Consider the following 25921-nt stretch of genomic DNA (forward strand, 5'->3'; position numbering starts at 1 on the left):
TAAATAATCATTCATTATGTATAATAACATTTACGTGATAAAATTGTAGGCAAAAGCTATCAATTAATAGAACAATCAAATAAGTTAAGACATAATCAATTTATCAATCATTTTGTACAAGAAACAATAATTGAATATGATTTAATTTAATCCAAAGTGACTTATACCCATAAAAAAATTCATTAGTTATTAAAAAATTATAAATAAATCAAATTAAACATTCAATCTCACAACCAAATCTCAAATATACAAATCAATCAACCTAAACAATGTTTACAGTACCTATGTGGCTCACTTTGCTTATATGAATCCTTTCATTTTATTTTATTTTTCTAATCCAACCAAATATACATGTTCATAAATTTTTTTTTTCAATTTCCTTTAATTTTATGAAATATTTATCTTAATAAAATTTTATAACTCTCATACATAACTTTATAAAAACTCTCACTGTTTATGAAAATACTAATTTACCTATAAAAATTTTCTTTCATTTTAGAATTCCTTTTTTTATAAGCTTTCTTCTCCGTCAAATATTATCTAGATAATTTTAAAAAAATCTCCATCAAATTTCTTATTAAACTTAATCACTATTTCCAAAAAAAATTAATCGTTTATTTGTTGGGTATGCATTAAGACTAGTATTAAGAGGAAAATATGCATGTTAATGAAAATCTATTGTATATTTCACAAGAAATGTGGCGGCAGGGAATGAAATTCTAGTTTTTTGTTTTTTTTCAACCTTTAAAAACCATAAAAATTTTCAATTATCTGCTAAAACATATTTCTTTCTTTTTTTAGAAAAATACTAATGGCTACATATGAAAATTGTAGGATAATTTGAGAAGACGAGGATAACGCTTACAGCAAAGTGGGAAAAGAACTTAGAAACAGAAAGAATTTTAGGAATGCGAATGAAGGAGAAAAGAGAGAGATCTCATTGTAGGGAGAAGTCACGGAAAGCTGCGAGCGATGGAGACAACCAGAGAAAGAGAATGGAAAAGTTGACAATCGGAATCAACAACATATATAGTCTAGCTTCTAATGATGCGCCATCACGTAACAGAGGATGAAACAATGGTCTAATGCAGCGGAACGCAACATCGTTAACTTCTTGAGGTCCTTATAAAATAAAAAAATAAAAAAAAAATCGACAACCATAACCATTAGCCTGTGATATTTATACTTCGAATTGGTTGAGACTAGGAATCGAGCTCCAGTCGTAAAGGGCCAAAATTATCTGCACAGTCAAATAAATTCTATGCCAAGATTAATTTTGGTAGCAATTTTTTTTGGGGGTTAAGCCGACATTTTGACACTTGCATTTACCTCTACAACGGCATAAAACGTGTGGGATTTGCTTTTCTCGAATGATATTAAGCAAAGTCAAAAAGTATAGGTCTCAATCCCTTTCAACTTTCCTTGTTGCAAAGCGACTATGCTTTGCAATTTGACAGCTTTTTTTTGCCCTTTTGCCTTTTCGGCCACATCTTGAAGCTTAGCAAAGATATGTCCAAAGATGGGATATCCATAATCATAAACCGCGTGCGTGGATTCAAAACGCCTGGCCTACTTCAATTCTGATGCCTTTCCCTTTCAAATTCTCCAATTATAAGCTTATGTACTCAGGTATTTGTATGTATTCAGCTTTAATGCATCAATAGAAAAACTTCTTAAAACCTGACCTGGCAGGCAGGGGAATTTCTTTTCAGTGTTATGAGTGGAAATTTGACTTCCTATGAACGGTACCAATTAACGACCAAGGACCAATCTCCCTGCAACAGTCTATAACTCTACTGAACCAACAATGAAGGCTGAAAACTGTAACAAAAAATAATAAATTAATAATATGCTGGCAAGGATACAGTGCAGCTAATGTCGAAAGTCGCTAACAAAGCACATTGGTAAAATTCTGAGACAAAATACAATCAAGCATATCACGAGAAATTAGGACCCTATATAATGAATATGACACTTAAAACTAGATAACAGTGTGAGCTTTTTTTCATTTAGCGGCTTGGCAACTTTTAAACGATAAACCTGCAGCTGATGACGATAAGGATGGATGCTTTTATCAAATATTGCTCAACCCAAAATTCAAAACCTTATCTTAACAAAAACGACAAATGGGGTTGAAGCTGCCTACGGACCATTGCTTTAGAATTCAGATAGTTGACTTTCAGAAATGGAAGGCAATAGGTAAGTACCCTCAGCATTCAGAACCATCAGGCTGCACAGATGTGACTCGGGAAATGACATCACAAGGAAATTTAGGGATAATTATGCTGACAAAACCACAAATGATCAATAAGCTCTTTCAACTAATAATAATTAACCCTTCATAATTACGTAATTTAGCAGGCCGTGTACCTAAAGTCCTTAACCATGATAAAGACATTCGGGGTTATCTTGGCTGGCCCTGCCCTCTTCAATGTATTTTTGAAGCTCCTCGTAAGCTTGCCTGGACTGGGTAGCATGCTTTTCCATTGCAATGAAAATCTGCTTTAGACCATACTGTAAACTAGTAGCATCCTTAATATCACTGCCACGTGTGGTTTCTCTAGGTAAAAGGGCAGCACTTTCTTCCCTTGCCAACAGTGTCATCTTTTTCACTCGAGCTTGCATCATTTTTTTCATCTTTTGCTCCTCTTTTTCCAAGATCTTTACTTTTCTTTCCATATCCTTATCAGCAATAATCCTTTGTTGCAGATCTGCATTATGCTGTTCCAGCACTTGGTTTATGCTCATGAAAAGTCCGTGCATCCCTTCGACTACTTCCTCCGCTGACAGTTTATCCATGGCTTCCGACCACTGGTTAACGATCACAAATACAGGGGGTACCTCCCATCTACCAGGAGAAAAAGGTGATACACCGTCTGCTGTTTCCTCGGGTTCATATCGGAGACATCTTCGTAGCCAACCATTCAAAGCTTTAACATAGCCCCTCTGGGCTTCAATCCAACTAGAGAAGCTAAGGCTCCAGTTTCGAAGCTCAAGCTTTAGTTTTATTGCCACTTCAAGATGAGCGTCGTTAAGCTTTCCATTCAGAGCAATGACATCCAAACATTTGGCTTCCATAACCTTTTGGCACTGACAGCTGTGGCATTCTAGCATTACCTTCCACATTCCAAACAATCTAAAACAAGTAAATTGCAGTTAGCCACCTTTATTCAACCAACTTCAGAAAATCAAGCGTTTCATGTCACTTCATAAATGAAAAAGAAAAAAAAAAAGAAAATAATCTTATCTCCAGAATTTGCCTCATTTTCCCCCATCCCAGTTTAGTTCCCTGGAGACTGATTTCCATAATCCTGAATTTCAACATTAACTGACAACCATGTGAATTTTGATGCTTCCACAGAATCTAAGGTTTCTCTTCAAAGTCAAAATGGTCCATTATCAGGCCATTTTCTTGGTTATCAGTGACTCCACTTATTCCTGATATCCTAACCAGAATCTGCAGTCTCTACAGTGTATCTAAACCTAGCAACGACTTAGGAGCTGTTGAGAGCTCAAATAATCTAATTAATGGGAGAATTATGATAAATAAATCAGTTAAAAGTATATCTAGGAAAAGATTGGTGGTAGTTGCAAAAGCCTCCTAATGTGAATTCAAGTCAATCCAACCTAATTAATCTCTTTCGTAGAACTTTAGTGACGAGACTCCATCCAGCCCATATTTGTTAATAAGGAATCATTATTTATTGGGCCTTTATTCCTTTTTAAAACAAATGGACTAATAGGTGCTATTTGCTTGCAATAGGAGGTCAGCCGCCGTCCTCCTTATAATCTATTATTACTAGCGAAGTGAATGTAATATCAGCAGATTGACAAGTTGAATATTGAGGTACTCTCAAGTCTTCTCGTTATGTTCTTGAGAGTTGCACGGCATAAAGCAGCGTAATTTTACTGGAGTGGCAATGTACCTGTTAATCAGTTCAAAGATCTGTGGCCACAACTCTTCATCCATCAGCTTATTAATAGTAATCGCTATCTTGTCAATAACTTGAATTGCAACTCTCATCTTTGTAGATAAGGCCCTAATCAAAGTTCGTGTGGAGTCAACTCTGCGAGCATCAGCACCCTTCTGATCAAAACTTTTCATCTGTCCACACTTCTTTGCATGAATTATACGCAGCTTTTCCTCAGCCTTCAAAATATAAGTAAATAAGGCACACCATCTTTAAAACTAAACCTTGTATAAAAAAGGCAAAAGATGGAAGACAAATTCAACAGTATTGTGCAATAATCCAATATGCTCGTGATAATATGTTTCCATCCAGTCTTAATTTAGTGGAGAATTCCAAAATTGGGTTGGAAAAGAGCTGCCTGAAAAAAAGATAATGGTTCCAATTTAGAGCATCCTATAGGAGCTGCCTAAATCATTGTGCAACATTGTACCTCCAGGAATCATCACTATTAAATCAAATCGAGTAATTTTTTTCCCCTTAAGTTTTAAAGTTTCCACAATCCAGAAACTGTGTTGATTTCAAACAATTCAAACACCTGGCTATGACTGTTTTCAATAAATAAGTGATTATCCAAATAAAAAACGGCTGACTTGGAAACAGATCATTCGATAATACATGTCTTAGTCTCTCTACAGATCACTACTATGATGATGCCCAAAAGATTAAGCTTTTAAAGTATTAACACCAAGAATATAAATTTTGATTTAAGTACATCAGCCTCGTATTTACCAACTCATTCACCCTTTCAACACTCAAACATGAACTAAAAGGAACAGTTGAAAAAGGTAAGTAAAATTCAAAAGCATCTTTGATTATTGACCATACCTTGACTTCATCATAGAGCTTCTTCTCCCAAATGCACAGTTTCCTCAGAGTAGAAGACAGATTGACTGAACTCACAATCTCATCATTATCCACAGAAGTAACCTTATCTTTGGATAGTAAGGACTCTGTTTCCGATGAATTTGAAGCAATCATATGAAAAATCTTCGTAGAACCTGCATCATAGAAACCATAAAAACTACGCAACTGAAATTCCAAATCCACAATTAGTCAAGGGAATATTAAAATTATACCTTGATAAATAGATTTTTTGTGATGATAACGAAAATTTCCAGTGTCAAACATTTTCAGAACTTCATTCCCGGACTCCGAAGCCTTCTCAAAAAGGACTTGTAATTCTTTCATTACCTCTGAAACACTTTGTTTACCGCTTTGAATTTTCGGTTCATTTAAATCAGCCCTCTTTTGAACCTTCTCCATCTCCGAATCTACTTTCTTCTTATTCTCTGCATCATCGTTCTTTACTGGAACAGGTTCTCCGCTCGGATTTTCTTCTCTTTTTTCATCTCCATGAATTTGTTTTACTAGATTCGCTTCAAGATCATGAATTCCTTCTTTGTTCTTCACTGCTTTGCTCGAAGAATAAGGTAACTCGTTTCTCTCGTAAATTTCATCAAAAAAATTCAAGTAATCCCAAGCGGCGCTCCTCGGAGCCGGAGGTGGCGGTGTTTTCCAGCCTGAGCCACTGAATTCGCTGTTTTGGTATGTATTAGCATGATAATTATGATTAGGCAAAGAATATGATGTTAGGATTCCGTGATTAGGATAATTTGGATGGATTTGGTTAAAAGATGTAATAAAATCTTTGCCTGTCTCATCCTCTTCTGAATCAGTATCAAACTGAATGTGTGAATCTGAGTTTGAACTCGAGAGAGAACGGTTCGGCGAGGAAAGAGGAGAAGGTTGCTTCGGCTGTTTCTCGGTGGACACGGCGGAGTCATCGACGGACGTAGATTTGAGACTTTGATCGAAAGAATGGTGGAAAGTGGGGCCAAGTGTCTTGAGCGACTGCATGTATGCCACGTGTGCATCGGCAAGGGCGTAGCTTTGTTGGAGAGCGTCGTTGAGAAAGTTGCAGCGGTCGCGGCATAGAGAGACAGCCGGAAGCTGGTCAAATTTTGAGGTGGCGCAGCCCATGAAAGACACGCGTGCTTGAACCCAAAAGAAGTTGAAAAATCAAAGGCAAGATTTTTAATGTCCTGAAAACATTTTCTTTTATGGCTTTCTAAATAACGACAATGGCTCTGCAGAGACAGAATTAATAACGGAAATTAATGGAGGCTGAGCCGTTGTCAATTCTTCTTCAATTTTGTGGCACATTTAAGATGCATTGGTCGTGAATAATAAGAATAAGGAAATTCAAAAAAAAAAAATGGAGTAAAGACTGGGAAGTAGTTGACTGGGATTTATACAAAAGGAAAGGAGTGGCGGGATAGGCATAACGTCTCTTTGATATTTTCCTTTTTTTGCACTGTTGATCCTACTACTTTTAAATTTGCATTTATGCCCTACTTGTTTTAAATTTTTACTACGATAGAATATAGAGAAGAACAATTCCAAAATACGCAACTTGAAGTAAATATACCTCAGCACCATGTGCATCATTTCTGCAACGTCTAACTCCTATAAAAAGACCATTTTACCATGATGATTTTGACAACGCAAAAGCTAGTTTAATTCCATTTTTCAAAATCATCTACACTGCGAAATCATGCATCTATTTTTTGTTTTTTTGTTCTCTCCATGATGATAAGGGCAATAAAATTTTTAACTTTTATTACTTTAGCATTGGTTTAACAAAAAGTGGATATGGCTCTCTGCAGAATCCTTACAGCACTAATGGGGGATGGCGTGGCTCAAGGGAGGTAAGAACTTTTAACCCATTTGGGTAAATTCCGTTTCACCTGCTTTGAGGAATGATTCTTATGCAGAAACTAAAGAAAATTTTAACGTTCAAATGCCAAGGAATTTTGGAATCAAGAGAGGAAACTTTTAACAAATCCATGTCCATGATGGGGTTTTGAATCTAGTAACTCCAACGGAGATTGTAATGGAATTCCAACTCAACAAAATCTTTGTCTTATTGTCTGATCTCTCCTTTTTCTTTATGCTATTTTTCTTTCTTAAGGTGGGAAATGCAAGCATGGTCCTTATTTTCATCCCAAGCTTTTATTTATATAATCCTAATTCCTAGGGAAGGCTATTCTTTTTCTAGTGCCCTCATAAAAATATGGTAGCTGAAGATAAGTTCTTTTAATATGTCTTGCCATCACATGACTGTAGGCTACCTCTACATCAGGGCAGGGCAAAGCAAGTTCCCCCAAATCCTAGCGTTAATCTGATTATTATTGGCAGAAATTGCAGATGCCATTCATTTTCAGAACCCGGCAGCTCAAATCATGGGAGACAAAGTGCTTTTGTCCATGATAAAATATATTTTTTCTAACTGAGATGTTTTAGCCTTTTCATGTTTTTTATTTGAATGAAAGATTTAAAATAAAGAAAGAAGCTGATCAAACATCTTTTTAACACATCCCTAATTAACTTCAACGACCATGTTGCTTGTACTTCTCTACAGCAACCGTTCCATCATTTTTTTCTCCCAAAATAAAGTTGGCACCATGATTTGTCTCATTTGGGAAGTGATTTTTGAAAGTTGGACGTTATAATCATAGCAACCGATGGAATGAACGATTATGTGTTCAATGCAAAACTCAAAGTGAACTACAAATGGTCATAGCCATGGACTGACATCAGAGATACTGCTAATGTTCCTTAATCCATGAATATTCATAAGCTTGAAAAATGGAAATAAGGCTAGTAAGATTTGATTATTATTATTATTATTATTATTATTGTTAATCATGCATCAATCTTCAAACCAAATATTCAGGTGCATAAGATTGCTTAATTATAGTTTCATAAGTGGCAATAAGAAATTTTTGTATTTACTGCAATATGCATGGGAGCCTGTCCCACTTGAGCTACTCCATACTATGTTTAGCGCATTATTTCTGTGGTCCTTTTTAATTTTTTTTCTGTATTTATACTTTATATGGTCTAAAAGAATTAAAGCACTTCAATTATTTTCACTTTAATTCGTTTCAACTTAGAAATCTTTCACGCCTTAAAAGGCTTGCCCATTAAAGGAAATTTGCTGGCATGACACTGAAATTCTTTTCAAAAAGGCGTTTGTAATAAGTTGGGGCCTATGCAGGCCTACCTGCTCTATGAAATGACAGCAACAAAGCCCAAAGTTTTAGTCCATTGGGTTGGGATGGTCCACCTTCTCTGGCCATCCAGTGCAGTTTAGATTGTTTAATTATAGGCTTCAGTCACAGTGCTTGTCTTATCATTATTTGTAGTCTAATAGGGAGGGTCCATTGGCCATCTTAGGATTGAAATAATTCCAATTTTCAAACGAAAATAAGAGATAACAGCAGGGCCCAGGAGACTGTACCTTCTGTCTCTTTTCCTCTTTAATTTACTTTTTTTTTAAGGGACAAAGCTCTACAATAAAAAGAGAGCAGTTTGGAGTCCAACTTTAATTTAATGTCTTTTTAAGATTTGTTTAGTCGTTAGAACAAACGACTGAAGATTTTTTTAATTTGCTTTTACTAAAAAGAGAGGGAGAGGCTGTAAGATTCTTGGACCTGTTTCATCCAACTTGTGATGTGTTTTGGCATAAGCCAATCATACAACATAATCCATACAAATTATAAAGATTTTTGTATTTATCACCTAGCACTTTTAGCAAATTTCACCACTTTTTCTTTCTCAAAAAAACAATTATTGTCACATACGACCTTTGGTGTCTCATATGCATTGCTATTTGCCGTTCAATTTCAAAATATGAAAATAGTACAAAGTAAATGCATTCGTAAACACTTTTATTCGATCGTCCTATATATGACGGTTGTAATAGACTTTGTTTCAGTACATGAATGTGACAAAAAGTTTTTTGTTCGATTAGTTTCACGTTCTCATTAGCTATGGGATCGACATGTAGAGTTGAGACCAGCTGACTAAGGGACCACAAATTAGTGCCTTGCTATCTTTATACTGTGCTTCTGCTGGGAGTGGATGCCAAAACATATGAGCTAAGTTATGGGCTAAAATCTGCTGTCGGTGGCGGTGGAGAATCCAAAATTTCTTAAGGCAAGTTGAAGCCAACCCCAATTATATGCAGCATTATATATCTGCTCTTATATCTTTGAGGCAAAACTCATGATGAAGGAATGATTGATTTTAATTATTAGCACAATACCTCTTTTTTTTTTTTAATTTAATTATAACCAAAACAAGCCATGTGCTGTTTTCTTTGCTCTGTCAACGTGCATACCCTACATATTTTCCCTTTTCCTTTGCTTTTTGTTGCCATAAGAGACTTGAGCTGCTGTCACGTTGGATCTTTCACCATCTGTTGAAAAGCCGTTGCCTGCCATGTGCAACCGAAAAACCATTGCAAGAAGTAAGCTTTTTTTCTTTAATTTGTCATTAAGCTAATGAGAAGAGACATATAATTAATTCAACTTAGACACTCAATTATGATTCCTTTGGTCATTGACTTGAATATAAAATTTCTGGGGAGTCATATTAGCAATGCAATGCGAAATTAGTATATTACTATTTATTAAGTACTATCAGATTTGGAGCCAATGACAATTGCTACAAATTAATTGTATGCTTTTAATTTCTCACAGGAAGCAGATTGTAATATCTTGGGCTTTAGAAAACTGAAGCTCCGTTTCAATTGTTGCCAACGTAATAGTAACAAATTTAAGAGCAAGAGATAACATTGATAATTTGTTTTCAAGGCCAAAATTTAAAGAAAATGAAGACTGTACACCATTCGAAAAACAGAAGATAGAGTTTACAAAAACAAAAGACAAATTACATCTCTATTTTGTCTTGTGAGATATATTTGATATACTATTAATATATAAATTTTACACATTATCAATGAATAAAATGATGTCATATTTGTTTGCGATGTACAATAATGTTAATAACTACTTACTTCCTGCTTGGTGAGAGTATTGAGCAATGAAACCCTAGTGTTTATCAAACTCCTAAAAGCTTTTTCACTGCCACTTTCAACACCAGCCATGCACCTTTCCAAGTCTTGCATTCTCTTCAAAACCATCCTCACTTCTTCATCTCCCTTCTTTCTCAAACCCCACATGTTAGCTTCACCAATTTGTTGAAATTCTTTAATACTTTCCTCAATCTTAACCTTCTTGGCTTTCTTTGACAACGTCAACGGCATCCAAGACGATTTTCTCGAAGTAAATGACATGGAAATCCCTTTGAAAAGCGCCAGTGAAACTGAAACAGTCACTTCAATAACATCGCTGATAACACCAGCCAGCTTAGTATCTGCAATTGCCACCGAAGCTGATACGGGAAATGAGTATTGCCCAATGCATCGGATTGTGGAGACGAGTTTAGCTATCTCTTTAACCATCTTCTTGCGACCTTTCAAATACATGGCAATCTTTGAGTCGTTTTTTCTCCTTAGAGCCACCCGCGCTTCGAGTTGCTCTTCTTTAAGTGCAAGAAATGATGTTTGGAATATCCCATAAACATCAACAAAATGTAGGAAATCTTCAAGAAGCTTCTCAACCCATTCACGCTTATGGCTTACCAACTCATGGGTCTGTGGGAGCTGAAGAATATCATGGAAAGAATCATGAACGTCCTTCAGGCGACTCAAGCCATCACAAAGCCAAGCCGAGGTTCGGTTATCAGGATTGGTTGACCATGTTTTGAGCTCAGTGATTTCGTCTTTGAGTTGGGAAATCAAGGGATGTGATCTGCATGGAAGAGAGATGGATCTGATGTGGTGAGAAATTGGTGGTTTGGATGGACGGCTAGGGGTTTTATTAGGGAAAGAGAGTGACCGCCTGAAAACGCCAACCATCTTTTTTGGGGCTACTGGTATTTTGTTCTATTTTGTGGTATTGGCTCTGTTTAGAGTTGTGTGCTTTGACAAGGAAATGAAAGAGAGGAGATATTAGTATATAAAGGGCAAACAACTAAGGCGCACGGGGGGGAGGGTGAGGGATGTGGGGGACTGGATCCGCGAATAAATATTAGCTGTTAGAGCCTCTACACTAAACAATCAGTCATGTGGGTTTGGGGTTGCAAACCGAGGCGCTTTGGGTTCCTTTTCCTGTGGAAAGCAGACACCACGTGGTTTTGACACCCTGGCAGCTCTGCTCATTGAAGCAAGTCTTGCCAGGGCTTGGTGTTACTTTTGTCCAGTGACTAATACGTGAGCCCTGTTGTTCAAAGTTCCTGGGCTTCATTTGAGTCTTGATTAGCTTAGGTAGCTCATATGTTACGCCTATAATTCAAGGATCATGAAAAATCAGTTGTTAAAACACTCGACCTTCTAGGGATAAAAACTATTTAGCCAATTCTTCGATCCTCTAAACTAAAACACTTGAAGAAAATCAGTTCAAGTACATTGTCAGAGTTAAATTCAAGTGCTTTCGAGTGAAAGTAGATTATTAGAAATTTTTAAGCTATGATATCAACTCTCTAATCCAACAATTACATCATACATGGATGCTTAATATTATTACAAATGGAATCATATATAGAATCAATTCTTTGATTCTTTTGGATGTTAATTGTTTCCTTATTCAATTGAATGACTTTACAGTTGAATTTCGCACACAAATGCCAACAGCCAGCGTCAATCCTATGTTACAGTGCAAGTTTGTGCTGTCCCCCTCTTGCACCACTAATATGGTATGTTGATGATAAACGGTACATGGACAGATCATGAGGGCTCAGCCATCTCAAGGCATATGCCAGAACTGCTCGAATTTCCTTGTTTCTAACTAACTAATAATAGAATACAACTTCAGAGAGCCTCTAGCTGTCACTAATAAATATAACGGGACCAGCCCTCTACTTGCATCTGGAATCAGAACAGCACACTGGTCTCCTGCAAATCTGCAACGTGGCCTTCATTTTTTTAACTTTTAAACGCGTGAAGGTTCAATTCACACGTATTTCCTAGCTGCCAACTTCCCGATAACCGCTGGAAAAATACAAATTTTTATGTCATAAAAACGAAGAAGATTATGCAGAGCTGCTAAGCTATAATGTTTCACGCGGTTCTTGGAACTTGAAGAAGATTACACGGGCCTAAGAATCTGTGAAATTATTATATAACAATACATATTCAACTTAATCAAGACAAAATATGGAATACCAATGCGCTTCCAATTGATTCATGCAAAGGAATGAGGATTAATGGACAAGTTATAAAATGGGAGGCCTCATGCAATGTTGAGGTCTGCCTACCTTCTGTCAAAGAGAAGAATATTTGGGTAGAAATAATGTATATAGACCACCATTCCAGAAGCTGTAGCAACATTTGATCAAGCAATTAAGAGGCCAATTAATTGAAGTTATGCAAAGGAGATAAATCAAGTATTTATATCAAACCATTCGCAACTACTCTCACTACTTGGACTTTTCCTATTGGAGACAAATGTGGTATAGTTGGCAAACTTCAGTGATAATTGGAGATAAATTAAAGTGATCTAAATGAAAATTTGATGAAAGTTTAGTGATCATTGTATAATTTACTTCGATTAAAAAAAAAAAAACTGCATTCAACTACCGATAATTCTTTAATAACAATAGTGTTAATTAAGTAAACCCTGAATCCATCCCTTCTCGTTGAAGCAGTTGTATATATTTATTTGTTCGTGGTGATGGTCATTGGTTTACTCGAATACATGCAACCAATTTTGTTGATCAAAACAAACTGGAGCCTAGCCGTGGAATTCATTACCCGCATTCTTGGCAACCAGACATGACAGATAGGCTTTGAACAACTTGTCCTTGAACTCCTCAACTATTGTATAATGTATAGTTTAGATAAGATTTCAAATTAAGTCACGAGATTCTTGGGCAAAAAACGGTGAGTTTAAGCAGTTAGGGTAGCATGCCAAGAAACTGAAGACGGGGATAACGATTACTCTCATTTATCTTATATTGCCATTGACTCAGCACACGCGGAGCAGTTGAGATTATTAGAAGGCATGATCTTCACCAAAAGCTGAAGGGGAAAATTGATTCGTCACGTTTTACACTTTTTTTTTTCTCTAATATTCCTCCGAACATGCGGAACATGTGATTTTTTATTACGAGGGAAGTGTTAAGTGTTAACAACTAGGCGAAGGCCCGAATAAGATATGAGATGGAATGACTCAGAGTTTTTTAATTCTTTTGGTAGATAAACAAGTTGAAAATCATTTCAAACCCACAACAAGAATTTGGCAAAAAGTCACGATGGAAAATATTTTAATCACTTAACAGTTTAATTAATTAATTATCATACGTACTCACTTTCGTCACAGCGAGCTATCAAGAAATTGGCCAGGTCATAATAGCTTTTCCTGTTAGGCAAAAAGACCAAAAAAAAAAAAAAACTTTATCTTTGATCTTTAAGCAAGGGATAAACTTGATGCGAAATTTATACTTTTAAGTTGGAAACTTGGAAATGAGATTATGGGAATGACAGGTAACATCAGAAAACTGATCTCTTTGCATAATCCAAAACCAAATTAATTCCCTTCAGTGTCTACTTTAAAAACGAAAAAAAAAAAAAACCTTCTTGAATAGCATTATTAATACCTTCTGGTTAGTTAGCTGAAAGCAGAGGTGCTAAAATGAACTATTCTAGTCTATGGATCCCATCCTTTAAATAGGAGTACACCCATTGTGTAGTTAATTGGCCCCGAATGCTTAAGGCTAATTAATTAGGAGTAGAGGCCTTTTTAGGTTAAGTTAGGTTGGATCATATAAAATTACCTTTTAGTATGATATCAACATTATACATATTTATTCAAATTTGATTTGATTCAATAATTCAAGCTTTAAATTTTATTCAAATCCATCTAGATTTATAAATGCAACAACTCAAGCTTGTCTATATATATTTTTTAAAATTTAAGGATAAAACATGTTTTTTTTTATTTTTAATAATTTTATTTTTATTAAATTTTAAAACATCGAATACTTAACACAATTTTTAACGTTACATTGCAATACTGTATATATTTATCTTTGATATGATATAAATTACATAATATATAAATAAAAATAATAAATATTATAATTGAAAAATAAATTAAGTCGAGCTTTAGACTTTAAATGTTAAAACTAAGATTTGATTTATTTTTTAAACGTAATAGTTTTATTCAAATCTTTTTTAATATTAAACGACCTTCAGATTTAAATGAAAAACTCAGACCTGTCTAATACATCCATTAATTGAGAGCAATACATATGGCATACTATGATAAGCAAGCTGCGGCAAGCTTAACAGGATACCCAGTGCCCATCCCATCTAGTCAGGAGATACCCAACCCAAATGATGAGCCCATTTTCAAAAAGAACATCCCTCTGACTAACAAGTACTACAACCTATGACACCCACAGAAATATTATTCTAGCTAGTCCAAATAACCGGTACTCCTACGGTGCACTGTAGTATAGACATAGACTCTAGGACGTTGCGTGGCCTCTAAAACGAATGCAATGGATGGTCCTTCAACTCCCATTCGATCAGAGACCAATGGGCTAATTAGCATTTGCCTTCGGCTTTCAAAATGCGGCTTTTTGGCAACGTTGACTTCCCAAGATGTAGCTTAATTTTTGGCCACCGACGCAACGTTAAATGTTTGACTTCTAAAACTGACCGTCAGCGCAAGTGGTTTAAACATGGGTGGTGGTTTCGCTTAAGCTCCCAAAACGCTCTCAAAAACTTTCAAACTGACCGTCCACGCAATGCTAAACATGGTTTGGTGGTTTATCCGGCTCCGAAAATGCAGCTTTTGACCGTGCGCCAACCCAATGTTAAACATGGTGTGGTTTGGCCTTTGGCCTAAAACAAATTGGTGAATGATAGTAGTAAGTTTTGGAAGCTGATCATATTAGTGTTGATTCTTATTTCCTAACTGCATCTCTTTAGCTCACTGTTCTCTCTTTCCTATGTGACATTTCTACAGTCTTTATTTTTCCTCCGACTAATTAGCAAACAGGAAGTTATCTCCTTGACTAAGAAAGAGAACAAGTCATATGTCCCAGGCATGGGATGAGTGTCATTTGAATAGTTCGATGATAGGCATGCCAGAGGTGGGTGTGTGTCATTTGAATAATTGGATGGAAGGCCTCGATTCCAAATTTTACTAATAAAATAATTATGCTGGAAAAAAAACTTACTAGTACTATTGTTAAATTTAAAAAATGGCAGTTGAAAGGAGGAATGTTATTGAGGTGGACAGGGAAACCGGTTTTTATCGTAAAATACTAAAAAATATTGGGATATTTTATTGAAAACTGCTTTCTGAAAATGAAATGACAACTACTCACAGTCACATCAACTATTTGGTCCTTGCGACTGGTGTTACTGGAACATCACCATCCATCCCTGTTGGTTTTGGTTTCAGGACCTAGAATTTCAAGTGTTTCTAGTGACCATTTGGTTTTCAACTACCATTCCTTCAATGCGTCACTCTAATTTTCACTTTAAATTTTCTTTCCTTCCGTCAACAAAATACAAATACCTTTTTTTTTTTCCCCTTCTTCCTTTATTAATATTTAAAGGAAATCAGTCCACTAGTTGTCTGTTGAATAAATATTGTGCAATGGGGAATAATAAATGATGAAAGTGAAATTTTGAACGCAAAAACTCTTAAAATATGTGCAAAATAAAATACAAAATATGAAACAGAAGGAGATTATACTATAGTACTTGTATTAATTATTTTCCTTTCGTCTCCTTAATGGTTTGTGTTTAATTTGTGGTCACCTTTCTACTCAACTTCATAGTTTCACACACGTCTATATCCACCTAGCTAGTTAAGGTTATGCCAACTCTGAAAATTCTAAAGAAGAGTCATCAATTGCTTTATAGAAATATCTAAAGCTACTTCCGTTTACATAATGCAGTTGATTCTAGATTACAAGGTATAACACGTGTATTGAAAAAGATTTTCAACATAAAAGAATAATTTACAATTCCAAAAAAACACCCTAATCTAATGCTTTGTAAAAGAATCATCTCTGTGTCATCCCAATTCCGATTCTACAGATCTCCTACAGCCTTTTTCTTCATTTCTCCAAAATCACTAACACATTCCTCAAACTTCAAAACCTGAACTCGTCTCCTCTCCGCAGCGAGTTTTTCACCGGCAACTCTATCGAAAATATTCTCCCACCCGTTCTTCCACTCGCCACGGGCATTGCATAGTTCAATAGACCCTTTACCCCAGTTGGTCCAGCTCCATCTCTTGTCAAGTGAAGACATTACATGCCCCACGCAACGGTTTTTACATACAGGAATACATGGCCTGCATTTGGCCCCACTTAGTGGACCAGGACTCGACAATGCTGCCACTGGCACTCCCAAATGGACAGGTGGGAATTTGTAAGTCCTATCCGTCACGACGCAGAACGGTAATCGATTTTCTACGTAGGATATCTTTTGGGTGGTGAGTTGGGCTTTGAACGCTGATTCTGAGTTTAGTTGCCTGTACCCTGCCGAGTAAAGTTTGGGGATGAGAGACAGACGGGAGAGTGCAATTTTGGAAGTGTAGAAGTCGCCGATGCCGAGACGGTCATTAAGGCCGCCGTAGACCGATCCTGAAGGGACTGTGTATTTGCCAGCCACGAAGTTTCGGGGATGTAACGGTGCATTCCAGTAACCGTCTGCTCTTGTGCGGACTATCCAGTCGTAGGTGAAGTTGTGTTGTTTTTGGTGTGATTCGATCATCGTGAGGCATCCCTCCACCAAATAAAAATACTGTAGAAGGCCCTGTGCGAGATAACGAGAAATTTAGATTGTTCTTAAAGTATTAGTCGTAAGGTGGAAAAGTCGTCTAAACCAGGACAAGTGGAGATCAGATCAGCACTCAAACCGCCTAAATATGGGTTCGGTCTGATAAATTTAAAATAAAATCGATTATGCCATAGAAGCAGAATTTTTGACAAAGAGAATGCAGCCTTTTCCCATGTGTACCTTTCCCAGTTGGAAATAAATCAGAAAATCGCTAGTCGTCTTTATTAAAATATTTGGTCACCCTGGAAATTTTCAATATTACAAAAACTACACTAAGGGAAAAAAAATGCCTTTTGTTTCGGCAATTGTGATGAGTGGGTACATAATCATGACATCATGCAATAAGTACTGGTATTAGCAAGATCCCAGTTACGCAGATTTGATTGATTCGGTTGTTGAGTTGACCATGAATTCATTAATTACGACTAATATTTACTAAAATGAAGTTTGGCTAGACGCAAAGGATGCATCAAATAAGCGAAAATGTATGTATTATGTCTATTATCCCAACTTTAGGAGAAAGATTAAAAACAAGGCAAGCCAGTTGTACAACGTGTAAATTATTTGAAATAGTTAATGAACAGATGGAGAAAAAAAGGATATATTGGAAAGTAAAAAGGTTCAAATGGAGTTAGTTGCCATGAAGTGGAACAAATACTTATGAAACCCAATTTAAGTAAGATTTGATGTAACCAAACATTTAACGAAGTTCACAGTTTCTACCTGGATGCCTTTAGGGGAGTTGACCGCCGTAAGGACTCGAACTTGCTCCTTCGTCTGCGGCACTAATTTCCGATCAAATATTCGAACCGAGGCGAGTCTTGGCGCGGTTCTTAGAAGTGATAACTTGAAGGCATTCTTGTCCATGGGACTGTGCAAAAAAAGGTCTGCATTAGGATATTCTTTAAGAACCTTCTCCACGATCGAAGGTCCTGTAAGCTCGAACCTCCTTGCTCCGCCAACCAAGCACAACGCCATCCTCGACTGATGCAACTGATCAGCCTTGGCCAAGTGGGTTCGATTGGGGGGCCCAACGGAGTATGAAATGATAAAATCGGAGAAGTTGGTTCTGTTGAAGATGAAAGACCGGAGCGAGAAAATAAAAAAAATGAACGAAATAGGGAAGATTACTAAAAAGAGAATACGCCAATCAAGATCCGAAACCCATTTCGTTATTACAACGTTGACCCTTCGTGGCTTCTTTGCCATCTCTCCTTCCAAAACCCATTTCCTTATTAGCATGTTGATCCTTTGTGGCTTCTTTACCATCTCTCCGTAATTCTCTTCGTGCACCCTGCCAACTTTGAATTTCTGGGTTTTGACTTCACCCATAGAGAACCCTAAGACAAATTTGCAAAACATGAAAAAAAAAAAAGATGATGATGATGATGGCTTGATGGTGGAAGTTAATTAAGAGCTACGAAGGGCGATAGGAGACGAACTTTTAGCGTGAGTTTATGTAGTTTGGTTACATGTACGGTAATTAATTTCGGAATTTCTGGTCACTGCATGCTTTAACATGATAGCACGACCTCACAAGAGAAAATTCATTTGATATGTAGCTAGACAAGTTGCGTCTTCGGTTAAGTTTAAAGTGCTACATTTCGATGTTAGCCAACCAAAACCGACCCTTGACAGTAAATTGTTTTAATAATCATAAGTTAGATATATAAACAAAATGATGTTAATATGGTTTAATTTAAAAGTTTTTATGTAAAATTAATGTTGGTAGGATTTGTGTTTTTGTTAGATCATGAAAATAATGGTGTAGTGAGTAATTTGTTTCATTTCTGTTAATTATATATAAATGAAGAAATATATACCTATGAAAACGTTACTTTATCTATAATAAATATAAGACAATGATATAGTTTATACATGATTTAAAATGTCAAACATCGATTCTTTTAGGCTCAGTAGTTGATAGATATTTTTTAAATAGCTCTCAGGAATTATATTTGATCATTTTCACTGAAATTTTTTTTACTAAATTTTAAAGTAAAAGTTACAATCATAAATTATAAATTAAAGTTACAATTATAATCAAATATTACATGTATTAAATCATTGAATAATAAAACAAAAAAAAAACTAATCAATAAACTAAAATATAATTAGACAAATTCAATATAAAATTAAACTAAACCCAAGCATAATGGAATTTGAATCTAAAATAAATATAGTCATGGAAACATCTTTTTTCCAATAAATAAAAAATCTATCGCTTTAATTTAAAAAATCCAAATGTATCTATTGGCTGTTAATGTTTAAATTTAAAATAGAAACTAACTAAGGAAATTTCTTCATTCATTGTTTATCATTTCCTTAAATAATATAATTAAGGTTACCATTAATAATTCTACAAATCTTGTTCTGATTTTCTGTTGAAAATATATCCAAATTTCATTGGTAAATGAAGCATTTTAATGAAAAAAATATTTACTAAAAATGTTATTTTTCGTTGTTAAAAGGTTATTTTCATGGAATCACAACAAGGTCATATTTAATTAGCACATTGCGACTATTTTTTTTTTTTCTAATTCATAACCCAAATTGTCATTCAATCTACAACATTAATTCATGCTTTCAAAGTGGAATTTATTCCTAAATCCTAAATTAATAAGTTTGTAAATCTTATCTCTCCCATTTTTTTCTTTATTTGATTCTATGTACAGGTACCACTGACATCATATGCACTAATAAATTGAAAGTTGAAACTAAGAAAGAATATTTTTATGCTTATTATAAAATTATTGTATTATACTCTTTTATAGTAGTGTATCCGTAGAAACCATCATAATAAATTAATAACTTCCATATTGGGTCGGTAGGGTAAGTCGCGGACCTTACTCTTTCCCATTATCGACGTCATCAATAATCAAACACTGCAAGAGAAAAAATATACTATCTTAATTATTGCTAATCATACTTTTGTGGTACTATGTTTTTAAATGTTTTAGAGAGGAAAAATGAATTAGACCTAAAAAATGAAAAAAGAAATGATCTATAAAAGAAAATCATTATAATAAGATTTATTGAAATAAAATTATAAAATTTTAACTTTAAATTTTAAACATTTGAAAACATATTTTTATAAATTTTAAATTAATATAATATTTTTAAAAAATAACGATTAAAGTTAAATCCTTAAACATAGATAAACAAAATGAGACAGAGGAGAAAATTAATAATAGATAAGAAGGCATAAGTTTACAAGTAGATGTAATTGTTTGCTTAATATATTGCTTGATACGAATGACGTAAAAAATATTAATCTAATAATTAAAATAAAAAACATGTATGAAAGCAATTATGAAACCTGATAATTAGATTAAAATTTTTTTCTTTTTTTTATCTCTTCATTTTTGTGGCGAGCAAAACCTAAAAAATCCATTTTGCAGAAAAATTAAAACTTGCAATAATGCCAAAGTGTATAAAAAGAGTACCCAAAAAAGATAATAAAAGGATTACCATATTGGTATAGGGATGGATTCCAATGTTGATACATTATTTACCATTATTAATTACTAAGAGTGAAATGTAATGTACATGTCATGTCTTCGACCATATATATATATATATTATAGACATTTTTCGATCATGACCCCTTTAGAGAAACCGAAAAGCAAAAGAAAATTGGTTTTTCAAATGCCCTAACAATCATAATCCTGCATTTAATTATTACAAAAGAAAATGACTATAATACAATTCCAATCCTGTGCCTTGTGAGGATCGTGTCACGTTTTGCGGGCCTAACCCTCCTGACAAGTATGGGTTCTCAGGGAACACCATGTCAAGCCTATTGGGCTTGAATTGGACTGTCAAATAAACAGCCCATTGCTATCGGTGTAATGTAACCAAGCCCCAGAACAACGCCCATTTTAGCAATCAGCAAGAACGTCCGAAAAATTGCGAGGCGTTGAAAGTTCGGTTAACAAAGAAGCAGCGCTCGCTAGCTCCATTGGATCCTGGATCCTGGTTCCTCGTTGTGCAACGATGCAAGGAGGATCTTCTGGCATCGGCTACGGTCTCAAATATCAGGTCGACCATAAAAATCTCGATACCCACTAACTTTAGTCCTCTCAGAGTCGAAGTCCTAAGCCTTAACTTTTTTTATGTTCGCAGGCAAGATGTATATCGGATGTCAAAGCGGACACGGATCACACCAGCTTCATTACGGGAACCCTCAGTCTCCGGGAAGAAAATGAGGTTTTCCGCGTGAATGAATCTGGTTTAATTTCATGATTACAGTTCTTAATTTTATCATCTTAGCTAATTGAACTAAAATCTGCTAGGTACATCTGATTCGGCTATCTTCTGGTGGAACCGAGCTCATTTGCGAGGGCTTGTTTTCACATCCTAACGAGATCTGGGACCTATCTTCCTGCCCCTTCGATCAACGGATTTTCTCTACCGTTTTTTCTACGGGTAGATTATTGATCTTGATTTACGTGTATTTCTTGCATGTTTTAGTTTTGTGTGTTGATTTTTGTTCAATGGGGATGCTAGTGGACTTGATCTTGGTAACATTTGACTAGCTTAGTCGACCGTTTTTGTCTGCCTCCCATAGTTCATTGGTTTTGGTGACTTTACCACTCAAAATTGAGAAAAGGAAAATAGATCCTTATTGATTTGTTGTGGTTGTCAGGCGTTCTGATTTTTAGGTTATGCCATTTGAGTAACCTTGATAGTTCTTTGCCGTCTATATTAGCTTTAGATACTACCATTTGAATTACTTTTGGCGGTAATTGGTCTTTAGCAATAGCATTGTCCTGTATAAAGTTCGGTGGCTTAAAGATGGAGAGTGCTTTAATAGTTTTCTTTGTTGTTGAAGGTGAATCTTATGGGGCTGCAATATGGCAGATTCCTGAGTTATATGGGCAGTTAAATTCACCCCAGTTGGAACGAATTGCCTCCCTTGATGCACATGTTGGTAAGATTAATTGGTGAGTTTCTGTTTCTAAACTTCCCCTAAGTTATTAAAACTATATGTTCTTTGCATTTTCTAAAAGGCATTTTGGTAAATCTTATTTTGGCTTACTTGCTATGTCTGTATGCAAACAACAGTGTTCTCTGGTGGCCATCTGGAAGACATGATAAGTTGATCAGCATTGATGATGAAAATCTTTTCTTATGGAGTTTAGATTGTTCAAAAAAGGCTGCCCAGGTTAGTTTATGCATGCATTCTCTTGTTCTTAAAATCAATGATTATTGTAGTAGTATGTGATGACCAACCTGTAGGTTTTACATCTATGAAGGTAATACGTCATTACTAGAATACCTTATTCAAAGACACCATAGATACAAATTTGCAATTGGTAGCATTAGTTACTCACTTTGCCCTTTTCATTTCCTCTTAATATATTCAATATAGCGATAGATGTTAATCTTTTTTTGGCAATTTGTGACTTTGCATCTATCTTAGACGCCATGTTTTTCATCAGAGTTGTTCGCTACATATCAATGGCAGTTATTATAAACCAAAATTTTCTGAATATGTATGTATAGTATAATTTTTATTTCTCTTTCTGATGCTTATTCAGATATTACTGTGGAAATGTAGGTCCAATCTAAGGAGTCATCTGGCATGCTTCATTACTTATCTGGTGGTGCATGGGATCCACATGACATAAATGCTGTTGCAGCAACTTGTGAATCATCCGTCCAGTTTTGGGATCTACGTACAATGAAGTATGTTGTCTCTGTGTCTCTTTGTTTCTTTTTTAGTTAATAACTCTATAATCACAATAGCCGGTGGACGTGTAATCTGGTGTTCTTTTTCCCTCCTGATTTGTACTCCTCCTGCTAAAAGGCATGGGCTCGAGCTAAAGAGTTGTTATTTCATCACCTGTCTTCCACTAACCAAAAAAAGGAGGGCAAGGGAGGAGGAATGTTGTAACTTGTACCTTTAACCATTGAATTTTTTGTGTGTAACGTTGATATAGTTTTTCAATTTTGCTTAGACTTATGCTGTGGCTGACAACAATTTTATATATTCATAGGAAGACAAGTGCAATTGAGCGTGCCCATATCCGCAATGCTAACTATGATATGAAGAAAAAGCATATACTTGTAAGGATATAGTTTGCATATTTTACTAGTTTAACATTACCTTAAAATTTTAGTGGTCTTTATTGCATTATATGCTTTTCTACTAGCATTTTTTGTGAATTTTGTTCCAACATTGATTTTTACAAATGCTTTATTTAGGGACGAACAGGCATGTTAAATTGCTTTTTCTATCAAAAGAAACTTTCTTATTTGTATAACCATGAGAATCCAAGATCTTCCAACTGTTATGCCTAGATAATTTATCAATTCTGTATCCCTCTTTACATGTACTAATTTTTCACAGTTGTGTGGGCATTTCACAGAGTGAAGTCAATCTTTTGCATTTGTCAATCATAAGAGACATTCACTTATAACTAATAGTTGCTGAAATCAGTAAAAGAATGACCAATTTATAGAAATGGTGACTGTGATTTGTGAATTTACCAATTTAAGTGAGAAGGTATTTCTGCTGGTTACTACTGAGTTATGATTGTCACTTTTATCACAGGTCACTGCAGAAGATGAATCTGGGATACACATATGGGACCTTAGAAAGCCCAAAATTCCTGTCAAAGAGCTTCCTGGACATACGCACTGGTAATTGACTTGTCTACTTTTGTGGCTCATTTTGCCTGATGTCTTTTTTATGTTTGATGAAATCTACTCCTTTATCATAGAAACTGAATTCTTTTATTTTTCCACTTAATTGATTTATTGTTAATTTCCCACATTTTAGTTTATATCTTGAACTGTTTCTGTCCCTCAAAAACGAAGTAGGAGTATTTAAGTTCAGGTATTTTTAGTACACTGATTGTGACCTGTTTAATAATGTTGGCAGGACATGGGCTGTCACGTGCAACCCGGAGTATGATGGGCTAATTCTGGTTCTCTCTCTCTCATTGTGTGTGTGTTTGAAACTGATTGGATCTGAGCATTCATCTTAACTAGGTTCCTTTTTAGGTATAGGTTTTAGGGCCTTGGTTAGACTAAACTGGTTACAAATATTCATCTGAGTCAACCATGCATATCTTTCAATTTAAATGTCATCATCTCTCTGCATAATGGTCACTCTATAAGAAACCGCAAATTGTTCTTTCTGTTATATTTTGAAAATTTCTTGACAAGAGTCCTTTCTGCAGAGCGCTGGCACAGACTCAACTGTTAACTTGTGGCTGGCTCCTATATCTGCTGGAGATGAACCAAACTCTGAAGGGTTGTTTATTATCCTTAATCTGAAGTTTTGCTACGGCATCCTCTTTTATTCGCTGATCCTACTCTGATACTTTGTCCTTTATGTTTGTTTTAACAGCATAGCTGAATCACCAACTCAGCAGGCTGACCCATTACTTAATTCCTACAGTGATTATGAAGACAGTGTATATGGTAATTAGTGCTATGGCTACCTCTGTTTTTCACAATGCTATTAATATTAATCTAACAAGGTTTTAACCATATTGCCAGGCCTTGCTTGGAGTTCTCGTGAGCCATGGATATTTGCTTCACTATCCTATGATGGCAGGGTAAGCCTCTACAAGTCTGAGAGCTAGTAGCCATGAAGGTGGTTGTAAAATCAATTTGATTTTTGGTGTTCATTTAATACAGGTAGTCGTAGAATCAATTAAGCCTTTCCTTTCAAGAAAATGAAGGTTATTTGCTGTCCTTGTTCTCTGAGAATTTCTGTTCCGGAAAGTTTCCAATTATCAACGGCAGTGCTCAAAGAGTTGAACCCAAATATTTAGGTAACTTACAGCTTGAATACAATGATACAGCTTGAATGAAGAAGGGTTGCACGTAAATGAAGTGTTTGGAGGGCTGTTGACCTGAGACTCGTGTTTCATAACTTTTGCAGCCTGTGTATTCTTGATTAGCGTTCACACCGAGTATAGTTGCTTATTACTACCATTTTTCCATGAAAATTGAACGGTGATTTTGTTGTTCTCTTGTGTTTATTACAGCAGTTCCTTTAAAATATCTAATGAAGAAGTTTCAAAATTGAACCCTTAAGCAGCACCTAGCCGTCTGCTCTGTTCATAGACTAGTTCTTTGCACAACTAATAAAAGATTCTACTCTCATAGTTTCCAATTCTGTTGTATCAGGTTAAAGTAAAACATTGACCGGATAAAAACTTGGATGATTTCTTTATATGTTAGTGGAAGGTTAGCCATAATTAGACAACATGAAGATCGTGATCTGGAGTTCACGGTGGGGAATATCACCCAGGTGATACCGAGGACGGAACCCAGTTTTTGAGTCTGAAAATATTGAACTTGTGATTGTAATTTGCTGAATTGAGACGGAGAAGCTGATGCAAACACGAAAAGCAAGCCTCGGATAACGACACGGACGACGAGTAATATGCAAGGTTTGTGCCCTACGCAAAGCTTAAAGCGCGAGGAAAAACATTGGCAAAAAGCGAGTCATTGAAAGGAATCGGTCGACAAAAGTACAACGCCATAATCCACAAATTAGATTTGTTATAGTACACGGCATCTACAACTCTTGAAGCAACATGACACTTATCCAAGCGCACAGGCAATTGGTTTGTTTTCCTCAGTCAGAGGCAAGGTGTTTTGTTCTTTTTGACACGTGGCCGTTTTCGTCACCATGAAGGCATGAAAGGCCTGCCACGTTTAGCAGGACACGCAAGCTCCACGTTTTCAGCTTATCCGCAATTTAATCTCATGGTCAACAGGTGCCTTGCCATGTCATCAAAGAGTGTTGTGCTGACACGTGGTGAAAGCTAGTGGGAGAAAAGAGTACGCGCCATGGAAACCACTTCAATTTCTCCTCTTAGTTCTTGCTTGGATTTGCATGTCAATTTTCAATCAAAAGGTCATTTCATTTGCTTTTCAAATCTGAAACCCTCGTTTCAGAGACTGCCAACAGCCCGATTATCCGCGGCAGAGATTCATTAGCCAAAAATCCGGAAATTTTGTTTGGATGAAATTTCTTCTCAGAGCAGGCCGTAAAGCTGATCATGTATCTGTATAAATTTGCTACCCCACCACTGCAACCTTGTGACTGCATTTTTCACATGGCAACGGAGGAAGTTTAAGAAAATATTGATTTTGCATCATCCTTTTTTAATTATATTTTATTAAAAATAACTACGGTTTATTAATTGCGTTGTCCGAAGAAATTTTACTTATCCCAACTGTTAAAGATAATAAAAGTTGAATGGAGATG

The 25921-nt window shown here is 35.7% G+C and overlaps 3 protein-coding genes and 1 pseudogene across 7 annotated transcripts; 1 reads left to right on the forward strand and 3 right to left on the reverse strand.

Moving 5' to 3' along the window:
- Nucleotides 1-1822: 1822 nt before the first annotated feature.
- LOC111312888 (uncharacterized) lies at nucleotides 1823-6188 on the reverse strand. Its single transcript, XM_022913592.2, has 4 exons — nucleotides 5048-6188; nucleotides 4797-4969; nucleotides 3927-4150; nucleotides 1823-3136 (listed from the first exon to the last, which is right to left on the reverse strand). Exons 1-4 carry the CDS (start codon nucleotides 5949-5951, stop codon nucleotides 2380-2382), a joined length of 2058 nt encoding a protein of 685 aa, XP_022769327.2. The 5' UTR covers nucleotides 5952-6188; the 3' UTR covers nucleotides 1823-2379.
- Nucleotides 6189-8688: 2500 nt separating this feature from the next.
- On the reverse strand, nucleotides 8689-10856 carry LOC111311433 (DUF241 domain protein (DUF241)). Its single transcript, XM_089768695.1, has 2 exons — nucleotides 9835-10856; nucleotides 8689-9252 (listed from the first exon to the last, which is right to left on the reverse strand). Exons 1-2 carry the CDS (start codon nucleotides 10735-10737, stop codon nucleotides 9214-9216), a joined length of 942 nt encoding a protein of 313 aa, XP_089624821.1. The 5' UTR covers nucleotides 10738-10856; the 3' UTR covers nucleotides 8689-9213.
- Nucleotides 10857-15902: 5046 nt separating this feature from the next.
- On the reverse strand, nucleotides 15903-18200 carry LOC111310869 (uncharacterized; annotated as a pseudogene).
- Nucleotides 18201-20594: 2394 nt separating this feature from the next.
- On the forward strand, nucleotides 20595-25856 carry LOC111312897 (WD repeat-containing protein DWA2-like). 5 transcript variants are annotated; one of them, XR_016326135.1, is made up of 14 exons: nucleotides 20595-20724; nucleotides 20809-20892; nucleotides 20979-21111; nucleotides 21518-21629; nucleotides 21751-21850; nucleotides 22247-22374; nucleotides 22686-22755; nucleotides 23243-23331; nucleotides 23573-23694; nucleotides 23874-23947; nucleotides 24044-24117; nucleotides 24196-24254; nucleotides 24337-24473; nucleotides 24832-25856. XR_016326135.1 is itself a non-coding variant. In XM_022913606.2 (14 exons), exons 1-13 carry the CDS (start codon nucleotides 20680-20682, stop codon nucleotides 24376-24378), a joined length of 1056 nt encoding a protein of 351 aa, XP_022769341.2. In that variant the 5' UTR covers nucleotides 20595-20679; the 3' UTR covers nucleotides 24379-24380; nucleotides 24504-24738. The 5 variants fall into 5 exon arrangements, 2 of the variants coding, with proteins under 2 accessions (XP_022769341.2, XP_089597416.1); XR_016326127.1 differs by having other exon boundaries at nucleotides 23573-23618; XM_022913606.2 differs by lacking the exon at nucleotides 24832-25856 and adding an exon at nucleotides 24504-24738 and having other exon boundaries at nucleotides 23573-23618; nucleotides 24337-24380.
- The last annotated feature ends 65 nt before the right edge of the window (nucleotides 25857-25921 follow it).

The sequence above is a fragment of the Durio zibethinus genome, chromosome 1 (assembly GCF_047325235.1).
Source record: "Durio zibethinus cultivar Kanyao isolate XHJ-2024 chromosome 1, ASM4732523v1, whole genome shotgun sequence".
NCBI classification, from domain to species: Eukaryota; Viridiplantae; Streptophyta; class Magnoliopsida; order Malvales; family Malvaceae; genus Durio; species Durio zibethinus.

Bases quoted from the DNA above. Each gene is read 5' to 3' on its own strand.
- LOC111311433 (XM_089768695.1), bottom strand. From the start codon at position 10,737: ATGGTTGGCGTTTTCAGGCGGTCACTCTCTTTCCCTAATAAAACCCCT. The intron at 9,253-9,834 runs GTAAGTAGTTAT...TGCACATGGCAG, and splicing joins ATACTCTCACCAAGCAGGAA to GCAACGGCTTTTCAACAGAT.
- LOC111312897 (XM_022913606.2), top strand. From the start codon at position 20,680: ATGCAAGGAGGATCTTCTGGCATCGGCTACGGTCTCAAATATCAG. The intron at 20,893-20,978 runs GTTTTCCGCGTG...AAAATCTGCTAG, and splicing joins GTCTCCGGGAAGAAAATGAG to GTACATCTGATTCGGCTATC. The intron at 22,375-22,685 runs GTATGTTGTCTC...ATATATTCATAG, and splicing joins TGGGATCTACGTACAATGAA to GAAGACAAGTGCAATTGAGC.
- LOC111312888 (XM_022913592.2), bottom strand. From the start codon at position 5,951: ATGGGCTGCGCCACCTCAAAATTTGACCAGCTTCCGGCTGTCTCTCTA. The intron at 4,970-5,047 runs GTATAATTTTAA...TCTATGATGCAG, and splicing joins CAAAAAATCTATTTATCAAG to GTTCTACGAAGATTTTTCAT. The intron at 3,137-3,926 runs GTACATTGCCAC...TACTTGTTTTAG, and splicing joins ATCTTTGAACTGATTAACAG to ATTGTTTGGAATGTGGAAGG.